At 34.8% G+C, this 22,656-nt stretch overlaps 1 protein-coding gene across 6 annotated transcripts in view; it reads left to right on the forward strand.

The window, feature by feature from the left end:
- MED25 (Mediator complex subunit 25) overlaps positions 1–22,656 on the forward strand; it is a 247,691-nt gene that overhangs the window by 86,127 nt on the left and 138,908 nt on the right. For all 6 annotated transcript variants that reach the window (XM_069840860.1, XM_069840862.1, XM_069840861.1 and 3 more), the window contains one exon: positions 2,080–2,374. In XM_069840860.1, the coding sequence (XP_069696961.1) occupies positions 2,080–2,374 (295 nt within the window). The remainder of the gene's footprint in view (positions 1–2,079; positions 2,375–22,656) is intronic.

Genomic DNA, 22,656 nt, shown 5'->3' on the forward strand with positions numbered 1-22,656 from the left:
AGGTGATAGTGCATCTCCTTGCTTTAGCCTGCAGTGAATTGGAAAAGCATCAGACAGAAGCTGGCCTATATGGGCTCTGCTGTAAGTTTCATTGAGACACATTTTAATTGAACTAGTTTCTTGGGAATACCAAATTCAATAAGAATGTTATATAAAACTTCTCTCTTAACCGAGCCATATGCCTTTTTGATATCTATGAGTAACTGATGTACTATACCCTTATACTCTAATATTTTCCTCCAATATCTGTCAAATAAAAATCTTCTGATCACTAGTCGATCTATTACACCTAAAACCACATTGATGATCCCTAATAATTTCATCTACATACAGAGTTAATCTTCTCAAAAGAATATTGGACAAAATTTTGTATGTTGTCAACAAAAGTGATATTCCTCGAAAGTTGCTACAGTTAGTCTTGTTCCCACTTCTTAAAAATAGGTACAGTTATGAACTCCTTGCATTGTTCTGGTACAATTTCCTTTTCCCAAATAGCAAGTGCAAGCTTATAAATTTCGCTAGATAATGCGTTTCCTAACTTTCAAAATGGATTTCAGAAAAAAGATGGACATTTTCTGTTGACAAAACAATGGCGTTTATCAGACATAACATTATTGTTTGATGAAAAGAAGCATTCACAGTCTGCATTTGCACATAGCATCCATATAACTCGAAGCACAGATTGTGCAAAATCGGGATAGTTTATGGTCATTCCCTGCAGCACAGAAATAATGTCCACGTCTTCACTAGAGCTCATCTTGTTTTTCACTACTCTCTGCAATTCGTTCATTTTCCTTGCGAAAATTAATCGCCGATACATGTTTTGCCGATTTCAAATGTTTTTCAACAGTATCTTTTCTTTCCCACTATAACTGACAATTACAAAATACACACATGACTCTACTTTTGTCTGTGCAATAAAGCCCATGCATTTTATACTGGAAGGCTCTGTCCCTTGGAGATATTTTATTATTAGGCATTTTTGTAGCCTTGTACAGAGATGCAGTAACTTTCTTTCGTCTATGCATGATACTATAAACAAATAAAACACGTACACGCAAAATGCTCCAAAATAATATGAACAAAGGATGCATTCAGCAGGCTAATAATGCTTACCACACTCACGATACGATTCTCGCTCGTTGCTACATATGTCGGATATGGCTTCAGGAGTGTGTTCAGACCAGGTATTTGAACTAAATCAGATTCAGTACTATCGAAGGTGCAATACTAGCAACCCTAAATATCGACCTTATCCATGCTACAGCTATCAATTATCGATTGTAGTACAAAAAATAAATAAAAATTGAAAATTCGCCCACATTACTTGCTAATTACTTAAAAAAATCGCTTCATTTTCGCAAAAACATAAGAAATTCGCGACTTGATACGAATTTCGCGATGTTTCGCGAGTTCAAATCAAGCATAAATGGATTGAAGGATGTAGGCCTATATTTACTGTAATTAGATGTTGAGAATTTTTTTTTTTTTCAAAATTTGCGAAATTTGTGGTCGCGAAATATTCATTCCCTATAGATAGATCATTTGTACAAGAACTGTTCAAAATGTTTGTTCCATTGTGTTATGGCAGAAAAATTACATTTTTCCTAGCCATATCAATTATTTTCCTATTTATACCTTTCCAAAGATTACAATGTTACCCAGTTATTGATTAATAAGTTTGGCTCCTAAATAAAATTTGAAATTAATAAGAGTTTTGAAAGTTGGCTGAAAATCAGTTTCATTTTCAGAAACAGAAATTTATTAAGTTTTCATATTTGTTTTTGGCTGTGAATTTTCGTTCAGTTTAGTTGTTTATTTGGAAACTTTGTGTGCCTGTGAGAATACGGTTAATAAACTTTCATACCGAAACTTGTCAGCGGTACAAATATTGATAATGAATGCTTCTTCTAACACATAGACAGGTCAGCTAGAAGACGAACATGAGCACCAAATGGTGTTCGCATAGTTGTTGCAGTAATGATTAGAGCTTTGCTATGTGTTTGTAGTTCAGTAATTTTTTTTTTATATTTTGTCCACAGGTAATGTAGAATTATAAAGAGTTTGTTATTGTTTCAGGGAATTGTTATGCCACCACAACAGCAGCAACCTCAGCAGCAACAACCACCACCAGGCGTGATGCATACCAATCCCAGAAATATGTTGTTCCCACAGCAGCCTAACCAACCATATCCTCCTCATGGTATACTGGTTCAGAACCGTCCACCAAGGTGGCCAGTGTCTATAATGCAGCAGCAACCAACCCGTCCGTACACGAACCCGAGTGCTCTTATAGCTCAGCTCACACAACCCCCAACAATGGGTCCTGGAGTGAACCCAACAGCTCTTGCAGCAGGAGGACAATTCAATCAGAGTACGTGCAGTTTAGGAATATACTGTATTGACCCAAATATAAGACAATGGCTTTTATCTTAAAGTATGCTTATAAAAACTATATTCATTTTATGTGCACAGCCTAACATTTATTTTCTCTTGTAAATACCCTTGAAAAGCCCAGGCTTGTCTTATATGTGAGGCTGCCTTATATTATGCCAATATGGTACTTAAGTATTTAAGATTATTTAAAACGTAAAAAATGGCGTGGGGAATAAAACTAAATTGATTTAGCCATTGTAGATTTTAATTATATACAAGTAATTGAATATATGTAAGTATACAATTTCATGTATAAGAATTGATTGATGATTTATTTTTTTGTTATGAGGCATTAACTTTTTTGTTGTTGCTCTGTTGCAAAAGGAATGCTCTATTTCTGCATCGTAAAATATAGGTTAAAGGACAAAATAATATATGGGACAATGGTTTGCATCTCTAATTAACTTATAGAGATATTTAGTAAATGACGGTATTGAAGCTGTTTTATTTTATATTTTGAAATGATGTTAAATGAACGGATATTTGAGGTGTGGTTTGAGGTACTGCTTTGCAGTGTAACCTTGCCACCCTGTGAGAGAATATTCACAACTGATCTCTATTTGTACCTTATTCTTGAATTTAAAATATTAATTAATTTCATAATAAATAATGGTTCTGGAATTACAAGGGCCTCATATAGATTTTCATTTAGTATTTTCTGTTTTTTGGATCTGAGTAAGTTTGAAATATTATTTCTGATGTAATAATTGCTGAAATTGTAAGGTTTCATTCTTTTAATCTTGCCACTTCTTTTTTTTCCTCTATCAAGTTTTCAAAACAAGTGCTTGAGTGATAATTTGATAATTTTTGCTGAAAGTGAATTTGGTAAAAGAAGAATAGATCTAAAAGCATTTATAAACTACCCTAAAAGATTGCTAAAAAATCTTTAATGCATTAGCCTTTTCTATAATTTTACATTCATTACACTTTATATAGTGAGAAAATATTGTGAACTTACAAAAACACTTGATTTCAATATTTTGATTTTTCGTGCATTTCTAATAACAAAATACGAGGCCTGTTCAAAAAGTTCCGGAACATTCGTAATTTCACGCCAATGGAGTGTTCAAGTTGCATTAATTTAATCCTATTAGTCATTGTAGGATGTTGTTTTGAGTAGAACAGTGCATTGTGTGTTTTGCGAATTCAGAGATGACCGAGTTACAGGAACAATGCATCTCCATTAAATTTTGCATCAAACTCGATAAAATCTTTACCAAGACGCACCAAATGCTCCAGCAAGCCTATGGTGATGAGTGTTTAAGTCGTACTTGGTGCCATGAATGGTTTACATGGTTTAAAAGTGGTCGGATGTCAGTTGATGATAAGTCTTGTTCAGAACGTCCCTCAACGTCTACCGAAGATGCTAAAGTCATGCAAGTCAATGAAATTGTGCATGCCAATCGAAGATTGACTGTCCGAGAAATTGCAGAAGAGTGCAACATTTCGATTGGATCATGTCATGAAATTCTGACACAGAAGATTGGAATGCATCGTGTTGCAGCCAAGTTCGTCCTATGCCTGATGACTCGAGCAGAAATAACATCACATCTTGATCTGTGATGAGCTTGTGAATTGCTCCAATGAGGACGAAATATTCCTTAAGATAATTGTAATTGGTGATGAGACATAGGTCTGCGGTTACAATGTTGAGACCAAGGTTCAGCCATCACAGTGGGTTGGGAAAAGTTCTCCAAGACCAAAAAAAGCTCATCAGTTCAGAACAAATGCAAAGTCATGCTGACAGTTTTCTTTGACATTGAAGGAGTAATCTATTAGAAATTTGTGTCAGAGAGACAAACTGTTAATTATGGTACTATCAGGATGTTCTACGATGTCTCAGAGAAAATGTGAGAAGGAAACGGCCTGAAATGTGGAGAGATAACTCGTTCTTACATCACAACAACATCCCAGCACATGCATTGCTGTTGGTTCGCGACTTTTGCGCCAAAAACGAAATGACTGTATTGCCTTATCTTCCATAATCACCTGACCTGGCCGCAGCGGACTTTTTTTTATATTTCCCTAGTTGAAAACCACGTTGAAAGGACGACGATTTGAAATTATAGATGAGATAAAAAGGAATTCGCAGACGGCGCTACATGCCATCCAAAAAAATATATATATATATTCCAGGACTGATTTCAGAAGTGGAAACAGCATTGGGAACGATGTATCAACTGGAGAGGAGAGTACCTTGAGATAGACCACGCACAATAAATTACAAGTAAGCCTAGAGCTAGATTTTTAATAAAGTTCCGGAACGTTTTGAACAGGCCTCATACTGTAATGTGTTTTGACATGTTATCTGTCTATCTTTTGTTTATATAACATATAATATGTTTTACTTAAGAAATAATGGCTTTTAATTAAAAAATATATTCCACTACAGTATATTCACTGAGACAAGATAGTGCTGTAAACATAACAGACTGCGAAAAAGCTGGAGCTACCAGATAGGAATATACACCTGCACATGCTCCCTTTGTAGTCCAATGTAAAATTCCTTTTCCAAATGAAAGTTACATTTGTTCGGATAAAATTTATGCACATTTAAAGGACAAAACTAAAATTCTTTCAATAGTTTATTATCACAATATACTTACTTACTTACTTACAAATGGCTTTTAAGGAACCCGAAGGTTCATTGCAGCCCTCACATAAGCCCGCCAGCGGTCCCTATCCTGTGCAAGATTAATCCAGTCTCTATCATCATACCCCACCTCCCTCAAATCCATTTTAATATTATCCTCCCATCTACGTCTCGGCCTCCCTAAAGGTCTTTTTCCCTCCGGTCTCCCAACTAACACTCTATATGCATTTCTGGATTCGCCCATACGTGCTACATGCCCTGCCCATCTCAAACGTCTCGATTTTATGTTCCTAATTATGTCAGGTGAAGAATACAATGCGTGCAGTTCTGTGTTGTGTAACTTTCTCCATTCTCCTGTAACTTCATCCCGCTTAGCCCCAAATATTTTCCTTAGCACCTTATTCTCAAACACCCTGAACCTATGTTCCTCTCTCAGAGTGAGAGTCCAAGTTTCACAACCATACAGAAGAACCGGTAATATAACTGTTTTATAAATTCTAACTTTCAGATTTTTGGACAGCAGACTGGATGATAAGAGCTTCTCAACTGAATAATAACACGCATTTCCCATATTTATTCTGCGTTTAATTTCCTCCCGAGTGTCATTTATATTTGTTACTGTTGCTCCAAGATATTTGAATTTTTCCACCTCTTCGAAGGATAAATCTCCAATATTTATATTTCCATTTCGTACAATATTCTGGTCACGAGACATAATCATATACTTTGTCTTTTCGGGATTTACTTCCAAACCGATCACTCTACTTGTTTCAAGTAAAATTTCCGTGTTTTCCCTAATCGTTTGTGTATTTTCTCCTAACATATTCACGGCATCCGCATAGACAAGAAGCTGATGTAACCCGTTCAATTCCAAACCCTGCCTGTTATCCTGAACTTTCCTAATGGCATATTCTAGAGCGAAGTTAAAAAGTAAAGGTGATAGTGCATCTCCCTGCTTTAGCCCGCAGTGAATTGGAAAAGCATCAGATAGAAACTGACCTATACGGACTATCACAATATACTGCTTTCTTAAATTGACTAAGTATATTGAGAATTAAATCAATGGATTTCCCAAAACACACTATGAAATGTTTCGTATAAAACAATTTTTATTTTGTAAAGGAAGCAAAAGTGAGCAAAATTGTATTAAACTGTTTTGTTTGAAATATCTCAAACAATAACCCCCTGAAATTAATTACATTACTTACAATTCATCCTGTAACCACTATGTCCTATGTATTTTTAGTTTATGAGCAAAGGAATGAATGAATGAATGAATGACCAATTAATTAATGGTCACTTGTAATTAGTTTTAAACCTTCGTTTTTCTGAACCAATGCATGGCTGCCTTACACAAATCCGGACTACACGAGAGATAGTGAGTTGTTTCTATAGCTGTAAGATGTGAGGTCTCCCAAAGCTTTAGAAGTACTATAAGTTAATAACTGAGGTTTTATAGCTCACTGTGTACAACCAGTACGTGTTTCTCAGTTCTATTTCATTTTATGACTGGACATCCCTGCGCGAAGAGAAGAATCACATGGACACTGCATGCTTTTACTATGATGGTTTATACCAAAGCGTGGGATCTTGTTTATGCGCTCTGTCACAACTATCCAAAGAGACTGTAGGGTCTAACACGTGAAGGACATGATTATGAATTTAAAAATATAATTACACAAAATTGGTTGTGACAGCTTGTTCTTTCTCCTCCTACTTCATTTACGATAACATTATATGATATGATCTGTATGTCTTCAAAATTTATCAGAGAAATTACGCTGTGCTAGAAAAGTTGCAATGCTTGCCCAGGCAAGGACTAGTCTTTCTCATTCCCTAAGAATGTTGGTACCATTACCATTAGTTGTCCCCTTTGTTACAAGGAAAGGATTAGGAAGATAGGGTGGAAGTAAGTCAGATGGCAAGATTGTTACTCAGAGAGGATTTAGGAAGGGAGGAGTGGAGGCAAATGAGAAAGTAAGGTTTTGTTAATGATAATGGTGTGAAACGGTAACTTGAATTATTGCATTATTTGCTGTGCTTAAAATGTTAACTATAAAGGAACAAGTGCTTTTAGTTGAATTTATTTTTCGAGAGGGTAAATATTAAAGTGAGGCAGTAAGACTCATTTAGTTGATATTTTTCAAATTCTGTTCTTGTTTTAACATCAGAAAAAACTCCTTGACATTTTTGGATCGGATGCTCAAAAGTCGCACAAATTCTCTATGGAAACTGGCGCAACAGACGAACATCTCCCATTTTTTCTACTCACAAATCATTGAAACATGAATTCAGTTTACATCTGTAAAAATTTATTGTTATGCATGAACTTAGATCCACAGACCATGAGAAGAGAGTATATACATAGCTGTGAATGATTAAAAAAATTTAATCGGCATGGAGATGAGATTTTAGACAGGGTCTTTTCACATCTGAAGTATGGTTTCATCTTTCGGGTTACATTAACTCACAAAACACGAGATTGTGGTCGCCTGAAAATGCACACACTGAAGAGGTTAGGTACAGCTTACAGCAGTAAAATTTTGGATATATTCAACATTTCTTTCTTCTATTACTGTACACTGTCCTTCTGCTATATGAAAACATAGTTTTACAATTAAGGGAAAAATTCACTTTTTTTTTTTTTTTTCAAAATTCATTTCACTGTGCAGTGATGAAGCATTTCCCACATAACTCAAAAACTATCCAACATTCTGTGATTAAATTTTTTGTGTGTATTTATGCATGTTATATCTACATTATGCTGCAAGATCACTTCTCTACCTTTGATAGATTGTCTGAGAAAAAAGAAATTCATTTAAAAAATGGTCAAGTATCAGTACTTCCTTCTAACACAAAATAAAATATATATATATATATATATATATATATATATACATACATATATTATTTACTAGCCATACCCGTGCGCTCCGCTGCACCCATTAGAAATAATATAAAGTAATTACATAATTAAAATAGGACATTTGATCCAGGGAACATTCGTGTTTGATAGAAGGATAAATCATTTAATATGTTACTTAATTTAAATTGCATCCAAATAATTAAAATGCGATCATTTTGGTCCAGAGACACTCATTTGATGCAATGACAATTCCTTTAACATGTTTCTTAATTTTTATTACATGCAACCATAGTTTAATGAAGATTGACATCATTTAGATTTAATGTGTATATTTTATTTTACTTGTTATAGGTTTCCATTGAATTATGGTAATAACGTAATTTTAACCCTTGTTTTCTACGTATTCAGTAAATGGCGCTTGGCCCACTATGGTTCTGAACCATTCAAATAACTTATATTATATTATATTATATTATATTATATTATATTATATTATATCATATCATATCATATATCATATCATATCATATCATATCATATCATATCATATCATATCATATCATATCATATATCATATCATATATCATATCATATCATATCATATCATATCATATCATATCATATCATATCAGAAGTTACTGTAATAACATTATAGCATTATGTCCATCTAGAGAAACTACACTTCCCAATGGTGAAATAATAATTAATTATACAAATCGGTTAATTTAGCTTCCAATATTACTTCATACAAACACAGAAACATTCTCTGTAGGCTATCTTTCATAGCTTTCGATTGTTGCTGTCCAAGGCCCCTTATAGACGAAGTCATTTGTTTTTTAATTCATTACACGGCCTTAGATGGCAGTTATTTTAATTTTAAAACTCATTTATCTCATTAAATATCAGTCCTATCAAAATTTTTCAAGGAATAAAACTTATCGCAAATTATTTTTAAAGAAACTTGTTATGTAACATTTTTCACAAAAATCAATAATAAGCGAGATATTTCGATTTATTTAATTCAGGCCCCCTTATAACCCCCCTTTTAAATAATGTATTTTGAATGCCATATAGCCTAAAATCTAAGTTACAACGAACTTAATTTATATTCCAATTTTCATCTAAATCCGTTCAGCCATTATCGCGTGAAAAGGTAACAAACATACAGACAGACGGACATACAAACAAAAATTTCAAAAAAGCTATTTTCGGTTTCAGGGTGGTTAATTATATGTGTTAGGACCAATTATTTTTGGAAAATTGAAAATTACCAGAAAAATTTCGCCTACAGATTTATTATTAGTATAGATTAAGGAATGTAGTTGAAAGAGCATGATATTTTAAACATGAGTTTCAGTAATAAAATAAAAGAGAGGGAACATGAAAAAATTAAGTTTATGAATTATGAGAGAAATGCTTTATCACTGCATAGTGAACTGCCACCATTTTGAATTTGTAAAAAAATATATATATGTTGTTGTTGTTGTTTTCTAATGCCAGGCGTTTGACAATAAAGTCGTTTGACCTCTTGCACTCCAATATTTTTCAAAGATATTATCATGACCAGCCAATGAAGCACAGATTTTGAGGTGTTCCGAATCCATTTCTTGGTTTGAGTTGCACAATGGGCAGTCAGGGGACTGATATATTCCAATTCTATGCAGGTGTTTAGCCAAACAATCATGGCCTGTTGCCAATCTAAATGCAGCTACAGGCGATTTTCGTGGTAAATCGGGAATTAACTGTGAATTTTGATGCAGAGAGTTCCATTTTTTCCCTTGGGATTGAGTTATCAAATTTTGTTTGTTGAAGTCTAAGTATGTAGATTTAATAAATCTCTTCACAGAGTAATACATAGATTTAGTAACAGGTCTGTAAGTGGCAGTGCTGCCCTTCTTTGCTAAAGCATCCACATTCTCGTTTCCCAGGATTCCACAATGGGATGGTATCCATTGGAATACAATTATTTTATTGAGTGATATTAATTGAGAGAGCATTTTAGTTATTTCTTCTGTTTGAGATGAAGGTGTGTGTTTAGAGACGATTGATAGAATAGCTGCTTTGGAGTCTGACAATATAACTGCATTCCTAAATTTATTGATGTGGCATAGAAGATTCCTGAGACATCCACTTATTGCAATGATTTCGCCATCAAAACTTGTTGTTCCATATCCAATTGATCTATAAAGTGAGAAGAGACAGCACGTAAGGTCTGCACCGGCACCTTGTTCTCTGGAGATCAAGGATCCGTCGGTGTATAAATGAAGCCAGTTTTGTGGAGGGTACCTAATATTAATTGTCTCTAAAGACAATTGTTTCAGTATTTCAATGTTTACTTCTGATTTCAATATTTCTTCTGTTAAATTTAGATTATATTCTATATTTAATAGAGTTAAAGGGTTTGGTTTAATTTGTAAGTTTTCTTTTAAATTCGGGATATTGATTTTCTGTTTTAATTCTTGAACAATGGATATGAAACTTTTTTGAGTTTTCAATCTACAGAGAGGACTGTATGAATGCCAATTGTTTCCTGGTAATCTGATAAGATATTGAATCAGTGCTTTTTCTTCTATTGTCATTTTGATACTGTTAATATTAGTGAGGAATCTCATAGAATCTATTGGAGTTGTTTTGATTCCACCAGTAATGATTCTGAGAGCTTGGTTTTGAACATATTCTGTGTTGTTTATGAAAGGTAAAGTAATTAAAATGTCTCCGCAGTATGTCAGCACTGGCTTTATAAACATTTTGTATGTAGTGTTCAAAGTATTCCTAGAGCATCCCCATTTCTTTCCTGCTAGTCTTTTTAGAAGGGAGAATCTTTTACGAGCTTTTTAGAAATGTATTTCAAATGGTTGCTCCATGTTAACTTACTATCGAAAATAACTCCAAGATATTTGGATTCATAAGTCCTAGGAATGTGTTGGCCATTGTATTGGATATTGAATTCTCTTTCTTTTTTACCGAGTGAAAATATTTGGTAGTTAGTTTTGCTTAAATTGAGTGTCATCAAATTTGATGTATTCCATTCATGTAGTTGATTTAGAGCTTTAAGAGCAGAATTTTGAATCTTGTCTCTATGTCTGTAAGATCCGGAAGTCCACAAAACTATATCATCTGCAAATAGTGCTGTTTTCATGTTTGATTCCTCTAATAGGGAGGGTAAGTCATTTATATAAATATTGAATAAAGTTGTGCTGACAGCGCCCTGAGGTAGACCTCGATATGTTTGTCTGTAACTAGAAAGTGAATTATTGAATTTAGTGGCAATGAATCTTTGACTAAGGAATTCTGATATCCATCTGTATATATTGCTGGAGATACCTAATTTCTGGAGTTTTAGTATTGTATTGTATTGTATTTATTAACATTCCAGCTAGAATATGGAACAAGTCAAAAAACTTAATACTATTATAAAATCTTAATTTATAGTCACAGTCTAGATGAAATATATACAGACGAGATTTACAATATAGTCTACTAGTACAACACATAGTTTTAGTATCAATTTCATGAAGTGTTATTGAATGTCATAAATTCACCTACAGAATAGAAGGCGTGAGAAATTAGGTACTTCTTTAATTTGGCCCTTAATAATTTTATGTTTTGAGTTTCATTTTTTATATCAATAGGGAGGCTATTAAAAATTTTTACTGCCATATAACACACTCCTTTTTGATAGCACGATAGACTTGCCGATGGAGTATGAAAGTCATTTTTTTGACGTGTATTTATGCTATGAACTGTTGAATTAGTTACAAAGTTTTCATGGTTACATACGAGGAAGACTATTAATGAAAAGATATACTGACAAGCCATGGGCATTATTTGTAGTTTTTTGAAAATAGTCCTACACGACTCCCTAGATTTCGCACCTACTATTATTCTAATTACTCTTTTTTGTAATAGTAATAATTTATTTCTCCAAACAGAGTCATATGCTAACTGAAAGTCAATAAATATTGCCAAGGTATCTTCTTTCTTGTTAAAACTGTCTTTTATTTCTTGGCCGAGGCGTATGACTTGTTCATTGGTAGAGTGTAGTTGTCGAAAGCCGGCTTGTCTTGGTGATAAAAGATTTTGGGATTCTAAATACCAAGTTAATCTGTTGGAGATCATGGACTCCATGGTTTTTGCTATCATGCTTAATAGTGCTATTGGTCGATAACTATTAACATCATGAGCAGGTTTCTCTTTTTTGTGAATTGGTACAATGATTGCTTTTTTCCAAGCTGCAGGAATTGAGGTGTTCCACGATAAATTGAAAAGGGATAAAAGTACAGACTTGGCTTTTTCCCCCAGATGTTTAAAAAATTCGGAATGAATGTTGTCGGGGCCAGGAGATTTCTTGGTTTTTAAATTTTGTATAGCTAGAGTTAATTCTTTGGAAGTAAAATTTTGATGAAATATTTCAGGTTTTGTGATATTGCTAGTAATTTTGTTTTTATTATTTTTATGTATTTCTCTTTTGATAAATTTGTCAGTTTTTTTGATATTGGGATGTAATCTGTGAGAGTTTGAGTAGTGTTTATTAAATGCGTTTGCTATATCTCTACTATCTGTTAGTGTTTTGTTATTATGAATAATAGGTTGGCTAGTATTTTCCTGTGTATTGGAAATATTCTTCAGAAATTTAAATGTTTTAGCGCTATCGGTTCTGTAATTAATATTTTCAATAAATTTATTGAAACTGTTCTTTTTTGATGTTATGATTGCTTTTTTAAGAATGGCAGTCTTCTTCCTCCAATCTTGAGTATCTTCTGGTGTTTTGCTATGTTCTGCTTTGGTTCTTGCTTTATCTCTATCTTGTTTCAATAAATTCAGGTTTTCTGTCCGGAATGGGGTGTATTTTTTTGGTTTGCCTCGTGGAATGTGCTTTTTTGCAATTTTAAGGAGAGATTCACAGAAATATTTGTTCAATCTATCTGAGTTTGTATTTTCCATTAGTAGTGTGTTGAGCTTGAGGTGTTCGTCAAATTCTGTTGTATATAGTTTCCAATTTGCTTTCTTAAAGTTCCATGTTGTTTTGTTATTGTAGGGTTCTTTTCTTCGGTTTTGGTGGAGATGGATAGAAGCAATGACGACTCTATAGCCCGATCCAGGGTCTTCAATTATTTTTTTCTTGGTTTCGTGATGGATATCTGATGTTACTAGTAATAAGTCTGGATTTGTACCAGAACCAGAATAATGAATGAAAGTAGGGGGATCTTCTTTTCTGTAGACAAGTTCTGCAGTTGTAGTATTTTAGGAGGTCCATGATCATTTTTACAGGTTGGTTTACATTATCGTAGCCCCAAAGTTGGGAGTGGGCGTTAAAGTCACCAATTATGATAGTTTTAGGTTGTATATCAAACAAAGTTAGATCAAGGGGATTATTAGGCGGGTTATAGGCACTGTAGATTTTAAATGTTGTTGATTTTTCCATACTTCAATTTTTATTAGTTCTAATTTGTCTTGATTATCCATTTCTTTTATGATTTGAAAATTTGTAATTAATTTCTTTGATGTACCTGCGAGAATTCCACTACTGATCTGTCTACCTTTGGGTAACAGTTTCATATTATAACCTTTAAAATTAAAATATTTTAATTGATCAGCATTAAGGTTTGCTTCTCGAATAAGGAAGATATCTATATTATTATCTGAGAGTATATTGGCTAGTTCATTCTTCTTGGCTGATGTTATACCACCAGCATTCCATTGTAAGATGTTTAGTTGATTCTGTACCATTAAAGTAGTCCCTGCCCGGAGATCCAATTGGGGGACTATTTTACCTCCGGATAATTTTACCTTAATGGTACTCATTTCATATTGGAGCGGTTAAATGGCAAGTTGTAGCCCATTTAAGTGAACACCATATTTTAACGTTTTGGTGGCTGCTTCATTCACACACAACCCCCAGAATGTCTGGAGGACCACACCTGCTGTTGGTGGACGGATCCATTGGACCTAGCTGGGAGATCTTGTTGATCACCAGCTTTCCCTCCTTAAGCCACTGGAGGACGATTTTAGTGCCATAGGAGGTCAGCACTAGGGACAGGAAAGTAGAAAGAGGAGGAAGGAAAGGGAAATGAACCCCTAGGCCTCGAATGCTCTAATGCCGTCGGGGTCGAAGAAAGTAAGAGTTCAGTCAGAGGACTGGATAGGAAAGGGTAAAGAGGGAATTAGGTATTGGATAGAGGAAAATTATACCAAATTCAGTCATTAACTCATCAAGCTGAGTCCACACCTGTGGAGTAACGGTCAGCGCGTCTGGCCGGAAACCAGGTGGCCCGGGTTCGAATCCCGGTAGGGGCAAGTTACCTGGTTGAGGTTTTTTCCGGGGTTTTCCCTCAACCCAATACGAGCAAATGCTGGGTAACTTTCGCTGCTGGACCCCGGACTCATTTCACCGCCATTATCACCTTCATTTCATTCAGACGCTAAATAACCTAGATGTTGATACAGCGTCGTAAAATAACCCAATAAAAATCATCAAGCTGACCAGTACTAATTGATGAGTAGCCCCTCCCTTTAGTTCATTTCGTAAAATTAAGCTTACTAACAGCTGCACCACGGGAAGGTAGGGATGGGACATTGGGTATTTGTCCAGGTTGGTTCCTTAAAGCCTTCAATGGGAAGGATTAATGGCTCTCCCCCCTGTATCCGACAGATACCCTTTTGCAGCCAAATATATATATATATATATATATATATATATATATATATATATATAATTTTTTTTAAATCGTAAAAATATTTTTTCATATAGCAGAAGGACAGTGTTTTACACATACCAATTTTCATTATTGTACAAGATACAGTAATGGAGGAAAAGAATGTTGAATATTTCCTAAAATTTTACTGCTGTAAGCTGTATGTAACCCCTTGAACGAAACTCTGATACATCTACAGCAAATTGGAGTGTGGTTTAGCAATATCTTGTACGTGAACATTCAGACAATAATTTTTCTATAGTTCTGTTAATACCAACATGTACCATGTTGATTTTTTTCTTTCATTGTTCAACTAAAATGGAACTGAAATCACAGATATATTATTTAAGAGGACATTGTTTGAGCTTATATATCCCATTACTCTATGTGACTCGAAATTTTTGGTGAAAGAATAATATTTCACAAGAGCATATTAGAAAAGAAATGGAGAAATGCAATCTTCTGAACATTTTATTAATTAATAAAAAATTTCACAAGAATTTTTATCTCCACATTCTCCAGATCTAACACAAACAAACTTTTTGTGGGGGGGTGGGGGGTTTCTACTAAACCATCACTCTACTGGGGTAGTAGCTCTAAAACTCTGATAAACTAAAACATGAAATAATTACCTACATGCAATCAATAACATAGGAGGATTTTGTTGAAGTGTTTGCAAAGAAACATAAACGTATGATCTTATTAGGTCACTGGTAAATATTTCCAACATCTGTGTTTTGATAAGTGTGATGGCCCTCAGTCATTTATTTATTTTATATTATTATTGCTTCATTATTATCCTTATTTTTGTGAACACAACTCCTCTCACTTCCATTTAGACAGTGCTGCCAACCACTTGTTAAAGTGACTTCATTGTGACTTTTCTAACATTCTGTATTGTCTTCAGAATTATGTTACCAATTAAAAACTCCTTCAAACAGAACTTCTAAGACTTAAAGAGATACAGTATAAACATCTGCCTGTGACAGTTTAGTGATGAGAACTTTATATGTTATGTTTATAAAAATAAAGAATTTACGAATTACATGTTCAAAGTTTTAATACTGTAATAACTTATATTAACACTATATTAATGAGCACATTACTCCTATGATACATGTCATATCCAGTTGTGGCTCTATGACATTTCTTAATTTTACCAAGATATTGTTCACCTGAAATCTGGACGTTGATATTTTTATAGAAGTATATATATTCATATTTGAAACCTCGCTGTCTTCATTGAATAATCAAGACTATATGTTGTTGTTTTCTAATGCCAGGCGTTTGACAATAAAGTCATTTGACCTCTTGCACTCCAATATTTTTCAAAGATATTATCATGACCAGCCAATGAAGCACAGATTTTGAGGTGTTCCGAATCCATTTCTTGGTTTGAGTTGCACAATCAAGACTATATGTAGTGAACATGTAGGTACCTATTATTGCAAAAAAAATTCGTTCCGACACTGGGACTCGAACCCAGGACCTCTCAGCTTTGCGCGCTGAGTGCTCTTTCCATCTGAGTTATGCAGAGACCCGACTCATGGCACCAGCCGAACTTTCCTCCTATATCATCAATGGCCTACTACCTGCATTTTAGACAGATAAGTTATGTATGCAGGAGCGCATATTTAAAGGAGCAGTCCGCGATAAAATTCCATATTTCGATTATATTATAGGATGTTTACCAAAGTAATCCTTGGATTAACGGCGTTTGTCGCATCGCTCTACGCCTTTTAGTTTGCGAAATATTAAAGGTCTTACTGCAAGCTCTGACGTCATAACCACTGATCGCTTTGTAAGACTGCGTTGTAGTTCCGTTTGACATACAGCATAGAACAAGTAAATATATTATATTCATATGTTACAGTCAGTTATTATTAACACACTTAGGACCTATCACATGCATATACTGTAATAATAATAATAATAATAACTTATTTTGAATTTCGTACTCATAGTGATTAGAACAACTTGGGTCTGGTAAGGGTTCAAACTGAAAAGATTTAATATGTCGATCCATTATAACCTAATTCAATGCCTTCACTGAGTGAGTGAATATCTGTGAGATGTGAACTATTCATTATGAATGGACAGCAAATACGTGTTTATCTCACGTCAACAATAAATTAGTACATCGTTTATATTATTATATTGCGTCATAGTTGTTGAGTCACATGGTTTAGGCACGAAGCTATGTTTGGGGGAACCTCTAAAACATGTGGATCATCGAATTGCAGTAGTTGATAACCAGAACTACTTCCAAGACATTTTTCTGTATAGTATCTTCTCTTCACGCATTTTTCTTCCAGCTGTATGTTTTGTCTTCCACCCATCGTTTAGTGGCTTTAGAGTACTGGAGACTGGAGCCAGTTACATCTCTTTTCACGTTGTAATTATGGTCCATTATCGCAATCATAGTTCTTGTTACCATTCCACCATATGGAAAGTGTTTTCTCTTAGGAGTGTAAAGCAATCTCTCTTTATGGTATGATTCAAATTTGCTGGTGTGACAAAATTGATTAGTCTGATTTAGGTCTTTTAAAAGGGCAGGGTTACATACAACTTTTTTCAGAGCATTGTAGTCGCTGGATCCAGGTTCGATCCATTCCCTCTCACTATTGTATGGGTGAATGTGTGCACATTTTTTATTATGTCTCTATTTCTCCCCATTCGTGTATATTACAAACATGATTTAATACAGAAATGAACCTTCACATGTAGCACAAGACCACATAGGTGATTTATGATGCTCTCTTTCCACATTTGTGCTGCGGCTTTAAGCTTTTGCCATGTGCCAAATGTCAAATTGATAGCCCATCCATTCATATTTGGTCCTTATCAATTTCCTAATTCCTCTATTGTGGTCCGATAGAAAGAAGGTAATGTCATTTTTTCTTTTAGGCGCTCTAGAACTTTTTCGCATGCTGCTTCGCCTAAAATTAGACCTTTTTGCAGAACTACGAAGTCTATAATCTTATCTGAATCGAGGTCCATTACACTGTAAGTCACATGATTTGCACTGTAACCAGGTGAGTCAAATTGGCCATCACCGCGATTCGCACATTTTTATCTTTTAGGGAATTGATAAGTTGTTCATGAATCTGAAAATAAGTACATCTGGCTGTTAGTTCTACTAATTTTGAAATTATTTTATAAAATGTTGTCTTGCCGATGAAACACAGTTGTAAAGTTTTTGAAAATTTTTCAAACAATTTGTATCTTATATCGCACAAGTATAACGCAGAACTCACTGCTATGCTTCACCTCTGTTAGGACTTCCACTCCCAATTATGGGCATTCTGGCACACTGCATTAACTTTCAGCAATGGTCCTATTGTTTCTACCAAATATTTGTGAAAGAGGAATGACAAATATTACGGAAGAAAAACAAAATTTATAATGCTGACCAGAAAAAAAAACACTTCTTGACTTCCTATTTACTTTCTGTTTCATGTGCAGCGTCCTCGGAACCTGATGAATTAGAATTTGAAGTTTCTTCTTCTATTTGAAAATATGTCTCTAAGTCAGTTTCTGCTCCCCCACATCTGATTCACCACACACATTTCTTAGCGTCTCGCACCCTATCTCACACTGCACAGCTTTGTTTATATTAGGTTCCTGTGAATTTTCAGCCTCATCAAGAACTACACACACGTCAATATTTTCAGCATCACTGCAACTTGCTATTGCTTCTTCGACGACCTTCTTTCATTTATAAACAGAGGAGCACGTAGATCAGAATTGTCTTGGGGAGATTCTCCTTTCAAAAATAGGAAAGGGACAGAAGTTTTCTTCATTTTCATAGGAGTTCTATTGTCTTTCATTAAACGTCTTTTTAATAAAGACGATTCTTCAAAATCAATTTCACAGTAGTTTTCGATAGTGTAAAACCTTTTCTGTTGATTTTCTTCACCCATGTTTTAAATCTTTGCAGTAACCTTTCTCTGTTCGGAAATACATGAAATGATACCCCTTCTTCATGTTCTGTTTTTGTTGTTCCCTCAGAACACGAAAAATCACAACACCACAGCATTTTAAACTGTATTACGATACAAATTCCTCTGTTTAGTCTACTGTAGTTCAAAATCGTTCATATAAAAGAAAATACGTCTACATAAAACCACAACATTGGTATGTGCTGGTTTTATGATTAAATGAAAAGCAAAACATGACTTCACACAATCATAACTAAGTCCGAAATTGTTCACGTTTATTACAGCGAGAGAAGATTATTTATTTTAATACAAAGTGCTACGCTGCACTCGCCGATGTTCTCCGTCTACTACGCAATCACACCAGTTCAGTGGCTGTGACGTCGTAAGTATTTGTGCAGAGTCAGTAACTCAAGAAACCATGCCTCGCATTGACATGCGGCAAATTACTTTCTACTTAGATTGAAAAACATGTTTGATTAAAGCCAACTTAATTTTATCGCGGACTGCTCCTTTAAATGATTTTATGACCATTTTCGACGAAAGTTTTTTTATCACTGTTAACATTGATATATATCAGAAGTGAGATGGGAAAATTGTGGTTAGTTGGGGAGCGATGAATTTAGGTTGTTTTATTCAAATGGTGAGTGCAAGGGAAGTCATAGTGTTGGTGTATTACTGGGACCACATGTGAAAGATAAAGTGATATCAGTGCGTTATGTAAATGACTGGATGATAATGGTGAGACTACAAGGGAAGAAAATGGACTGTTAGTGCAAGTTTATATGCCACATAGTGGATTAGCAGACGAGGAAGTGGAAGATAGCTATGACAGATAGAAAAAGGAGAGGAAGAAGAGAGCATGCGTAATCCTAATGGGTGTCTGGAATGCAGTTGTAGGAGAAGGACAAGATGGAAGAACAGTTGGGAAAAGGAAATGATAGAAGAGAATATTTGGTGAATATCTGTAAAAGAAATGCAATGATAGTCGGAAATACATTATTCCAACAACATAAAAGAAGAAGATACACATGGGCATCCCCAAGGGACGAAAGCAGATATCAGAGAGACTATAATACTGGTACAGGAAAGATTCCGAAATTGCTTAAAAAATGCAAAGACTCTACCAGGAGCAGATATTAACTCAGATGATGTCCTGCTGATAGCCAAAGTAGATATTCGCCTGAAGAAGATAAGAGGAAGACAGGTGACGAATAAAGTGAACATGTAAAAATTGAAGAATGAAGAGGACAGAAGAAAATTTCAAGCAAATTTTCAAGATAAAACTGCTACATTAGAATCCACATCTGAGAACAGTAATGAGTACTGGACTCATTTAAGAAGTTGTATACAGACAATAGCAGAAGAAACAATAGGCTACACAGAAGGTGTGAGAATTAAGAAACCTTGGGTCACATGTAAAATATTGGAGAAGATAGAGGAGAGGAGAAAATGGAAAAACATCAACACAGAAGAAGGTAGAAGAAACTACAAGAAACTACAGGAAACTAAACAACGAACTAAAAAGAGAAACTGATAAAGCAAAAGAAGATTGGATGAAAGAGAAATGTGAAGAAATAGAAGATCTAGAGAGAAAAGGAAGATATGATTTAATGTACCACGAAGTAAAATGTTTGGGATTTCACAAATAAGAACAGGAAATCTATGTGGTTGATAGAGGACGACATCAGAAATGAAATAACAGACAATCAAGGAATACTAAACAGATGGACGAAATATGTGGAAGAGTTATATGAGACAAGGAATCGTCCAGATGACTTAGCTATAGAAAACGAAGAAGCTATATCAAAAGACGAAAAAGGATTTTCTGTTTTAAGCAAAGAAGTTGAACTAGTGCTTAAGGAAATGAAGAATGGGAAAGCAACAGGAGTTGATGGAATCCCCATTGAATTAGTGATTGCCCTCGGTAGCGTAGTTGGTATAGCACTGGCCTTCTATGCTCAAGGTTGCGGGTTCGATCCCGGTCGAGATCAATGGCATTTAAGTGTGTTTAAATGCGACAGGCTCATGTCAGTAGATTTACTGGCATGTAAAAGAATTCCTGCAGGACAAAATTCTGGCACACATACGACGCTGATATAACCTCTGCAGTTGCTAGCATCGTTAAATAAACCGTAATTTGAATTTTTTTGAATTAGTGAAATGCTTGGGTGAAGACAAGAAGCAAATTCTATCATTATGCAACGAAATATATGAGAAAGACGAATTGCCTGAAGATTTTATGGAGACAGTGTTGATTCCAATACCGAAGAAAAATATTGCCAAGAAATGTAAGAAGTTCAGGACTATTAGTCAAATATCGCACTAGGCAAAGATTCTCTTGTGAATACTAAATCGACGTTTATATTCTAAGATGGAAGTACAGTTGGAAGAAGAGCAGTTTGGCTTCAGGAAGGGAAAAGGTACGAGAGATGCAATTGGACTGTTACGGACAATTGGTGAAAGATACCTAGAGAAGAATAAAGAAGTGTATATGGTATTTGTGAACCTAGAAAAGGCTTCTGACAGAGTGAATTGGAATAAACTAATAGGGATCTAAAGAAAACTGGTGTGGATTGGAAAGAGAGAGGACTGTTCAATAACCTTTATATGAAACGAATCAAAGTCAGGATAGGAGAAGAAATATGAGAAGGAAGTGAAATTGGGAGAGGAGTATGTCAAGGATGTCCTTTATCAGTTTATCACCTACTCTATTCAACATCTACTTGGAGGATTTAGTAAAGAACTTTTTTCAGAACATGTGAGGAGTGATAGTAGGAGGAAAAAGAATAAAGTGCATAAGACTTGCTGCTGATATGGCATTGTTAGCAGAAGAGGAAATGGTACCAAAGGATATGCTGCTGGAGCTAAATGACAGCTGGGATGAAGATAAATGCAAATAAGACGAAGACCATGGTCATAGGGAGCAAATACGGAAGATAAACTTGCGAATTCTAAATGAGGCAGTAGAGCAAGTGGGCAGCTTGAAATACTTGGGGTGTACTATAAGCAGTAACATGAGCTGCTGCCAGGAAGTCAAAAGGAGGACAGCAATGGCAAAGGAAGCTTTTAATGGAAAAAGGAGCATCTTCTGCAGACCTCTGGAAAAAGAACTAATGAAGAGACTAGTGAAGTGCTTTGTGTGGAGTATAGCATTCTATGGGTCAAAAACATGGACATTACGACGAAGTGAAGAAAAGCGACTAGAAGCATTTGAAATGTGAATGTGGAGAAGAATGGAGCATGTGAAATGAACAGACAGAATAAGAAATGAAGCTGTGTTGGAAAGAGTGGGTGAAGAAAGAATGATGCTGAAACTGATTAGGAAGAGGAAAAGGAATTGGTTGGGTCACTGGCTGAGAAGAAACTACCTAGTGATGGATGCACTAGAAGGAATGATGAATGAGAGAAGAGTTCAGAATAGAAAAAGATATCAGATGATAGACGACATTAAGATATATGGAGGATATGAGGAAACGAAGAGAAAGGCAGAAAATAGGAAAGATTGGAGAAATCTGGGTTTGCAGAAAAGGACCTGCCCTTGGGCAGGACATTAAATGACATGGATGAATATATATATATATATATATATATATATATATATATATATATGAAGCGAAGTGGAGATATGGAAAGGAATACCTAGAATGACAAGGGTCAAATTTGATACCCATTGGTATTATCAGTATATATGTAAAGTCAGCAGCCCGAAGATTGTCTGAACCTCACAAGTGACATCAATAAGGCATCACTCATGGGGCAACTAAGCCAGGAGATAATGGGATATGGTGGCCACTTCCTTTCTCCCTTCATTGCATACATCCTGACAAGATATATATAAAAATTAATCAGACTTGAGATTTAATTATCAGTAATGAAGTCTAATATTATTCAATTAGTGACTAGTTTTGAATTCAATCCTATACTTTCATATGTAAAATACATAAAATGAGAAAATTGCTGTGTTTGAGAATCCTGGAGTAAACACGCTGTCGATACTACCCAAAAGTAGCAGCTTTGAAGGCTTTGAGAATGTTCCAAAGCAAAATAAAATTCCTAAATACTATTGTATATTTAGTGACTGTACTACAGTGGTTGAGAAAAATTCTTACAACTCTTGGAAAAAAA

Source organism: Periplaneta americana, chromosome 12 (genome assembly GCF_040183065.1).
Source record: "Periplaneta americana isolate PAMFEO1 chromosome 12, P.americana_PAMFEO1_priV1, whole genome shotgun sequence".
Taxonomy (NCBI): domain Eukaryota; kingdom Metazoa; phylum Arthropoda; class Insecta; order Blattodea; family Blattidae; genus Periplaneta; species Periplaneta americana.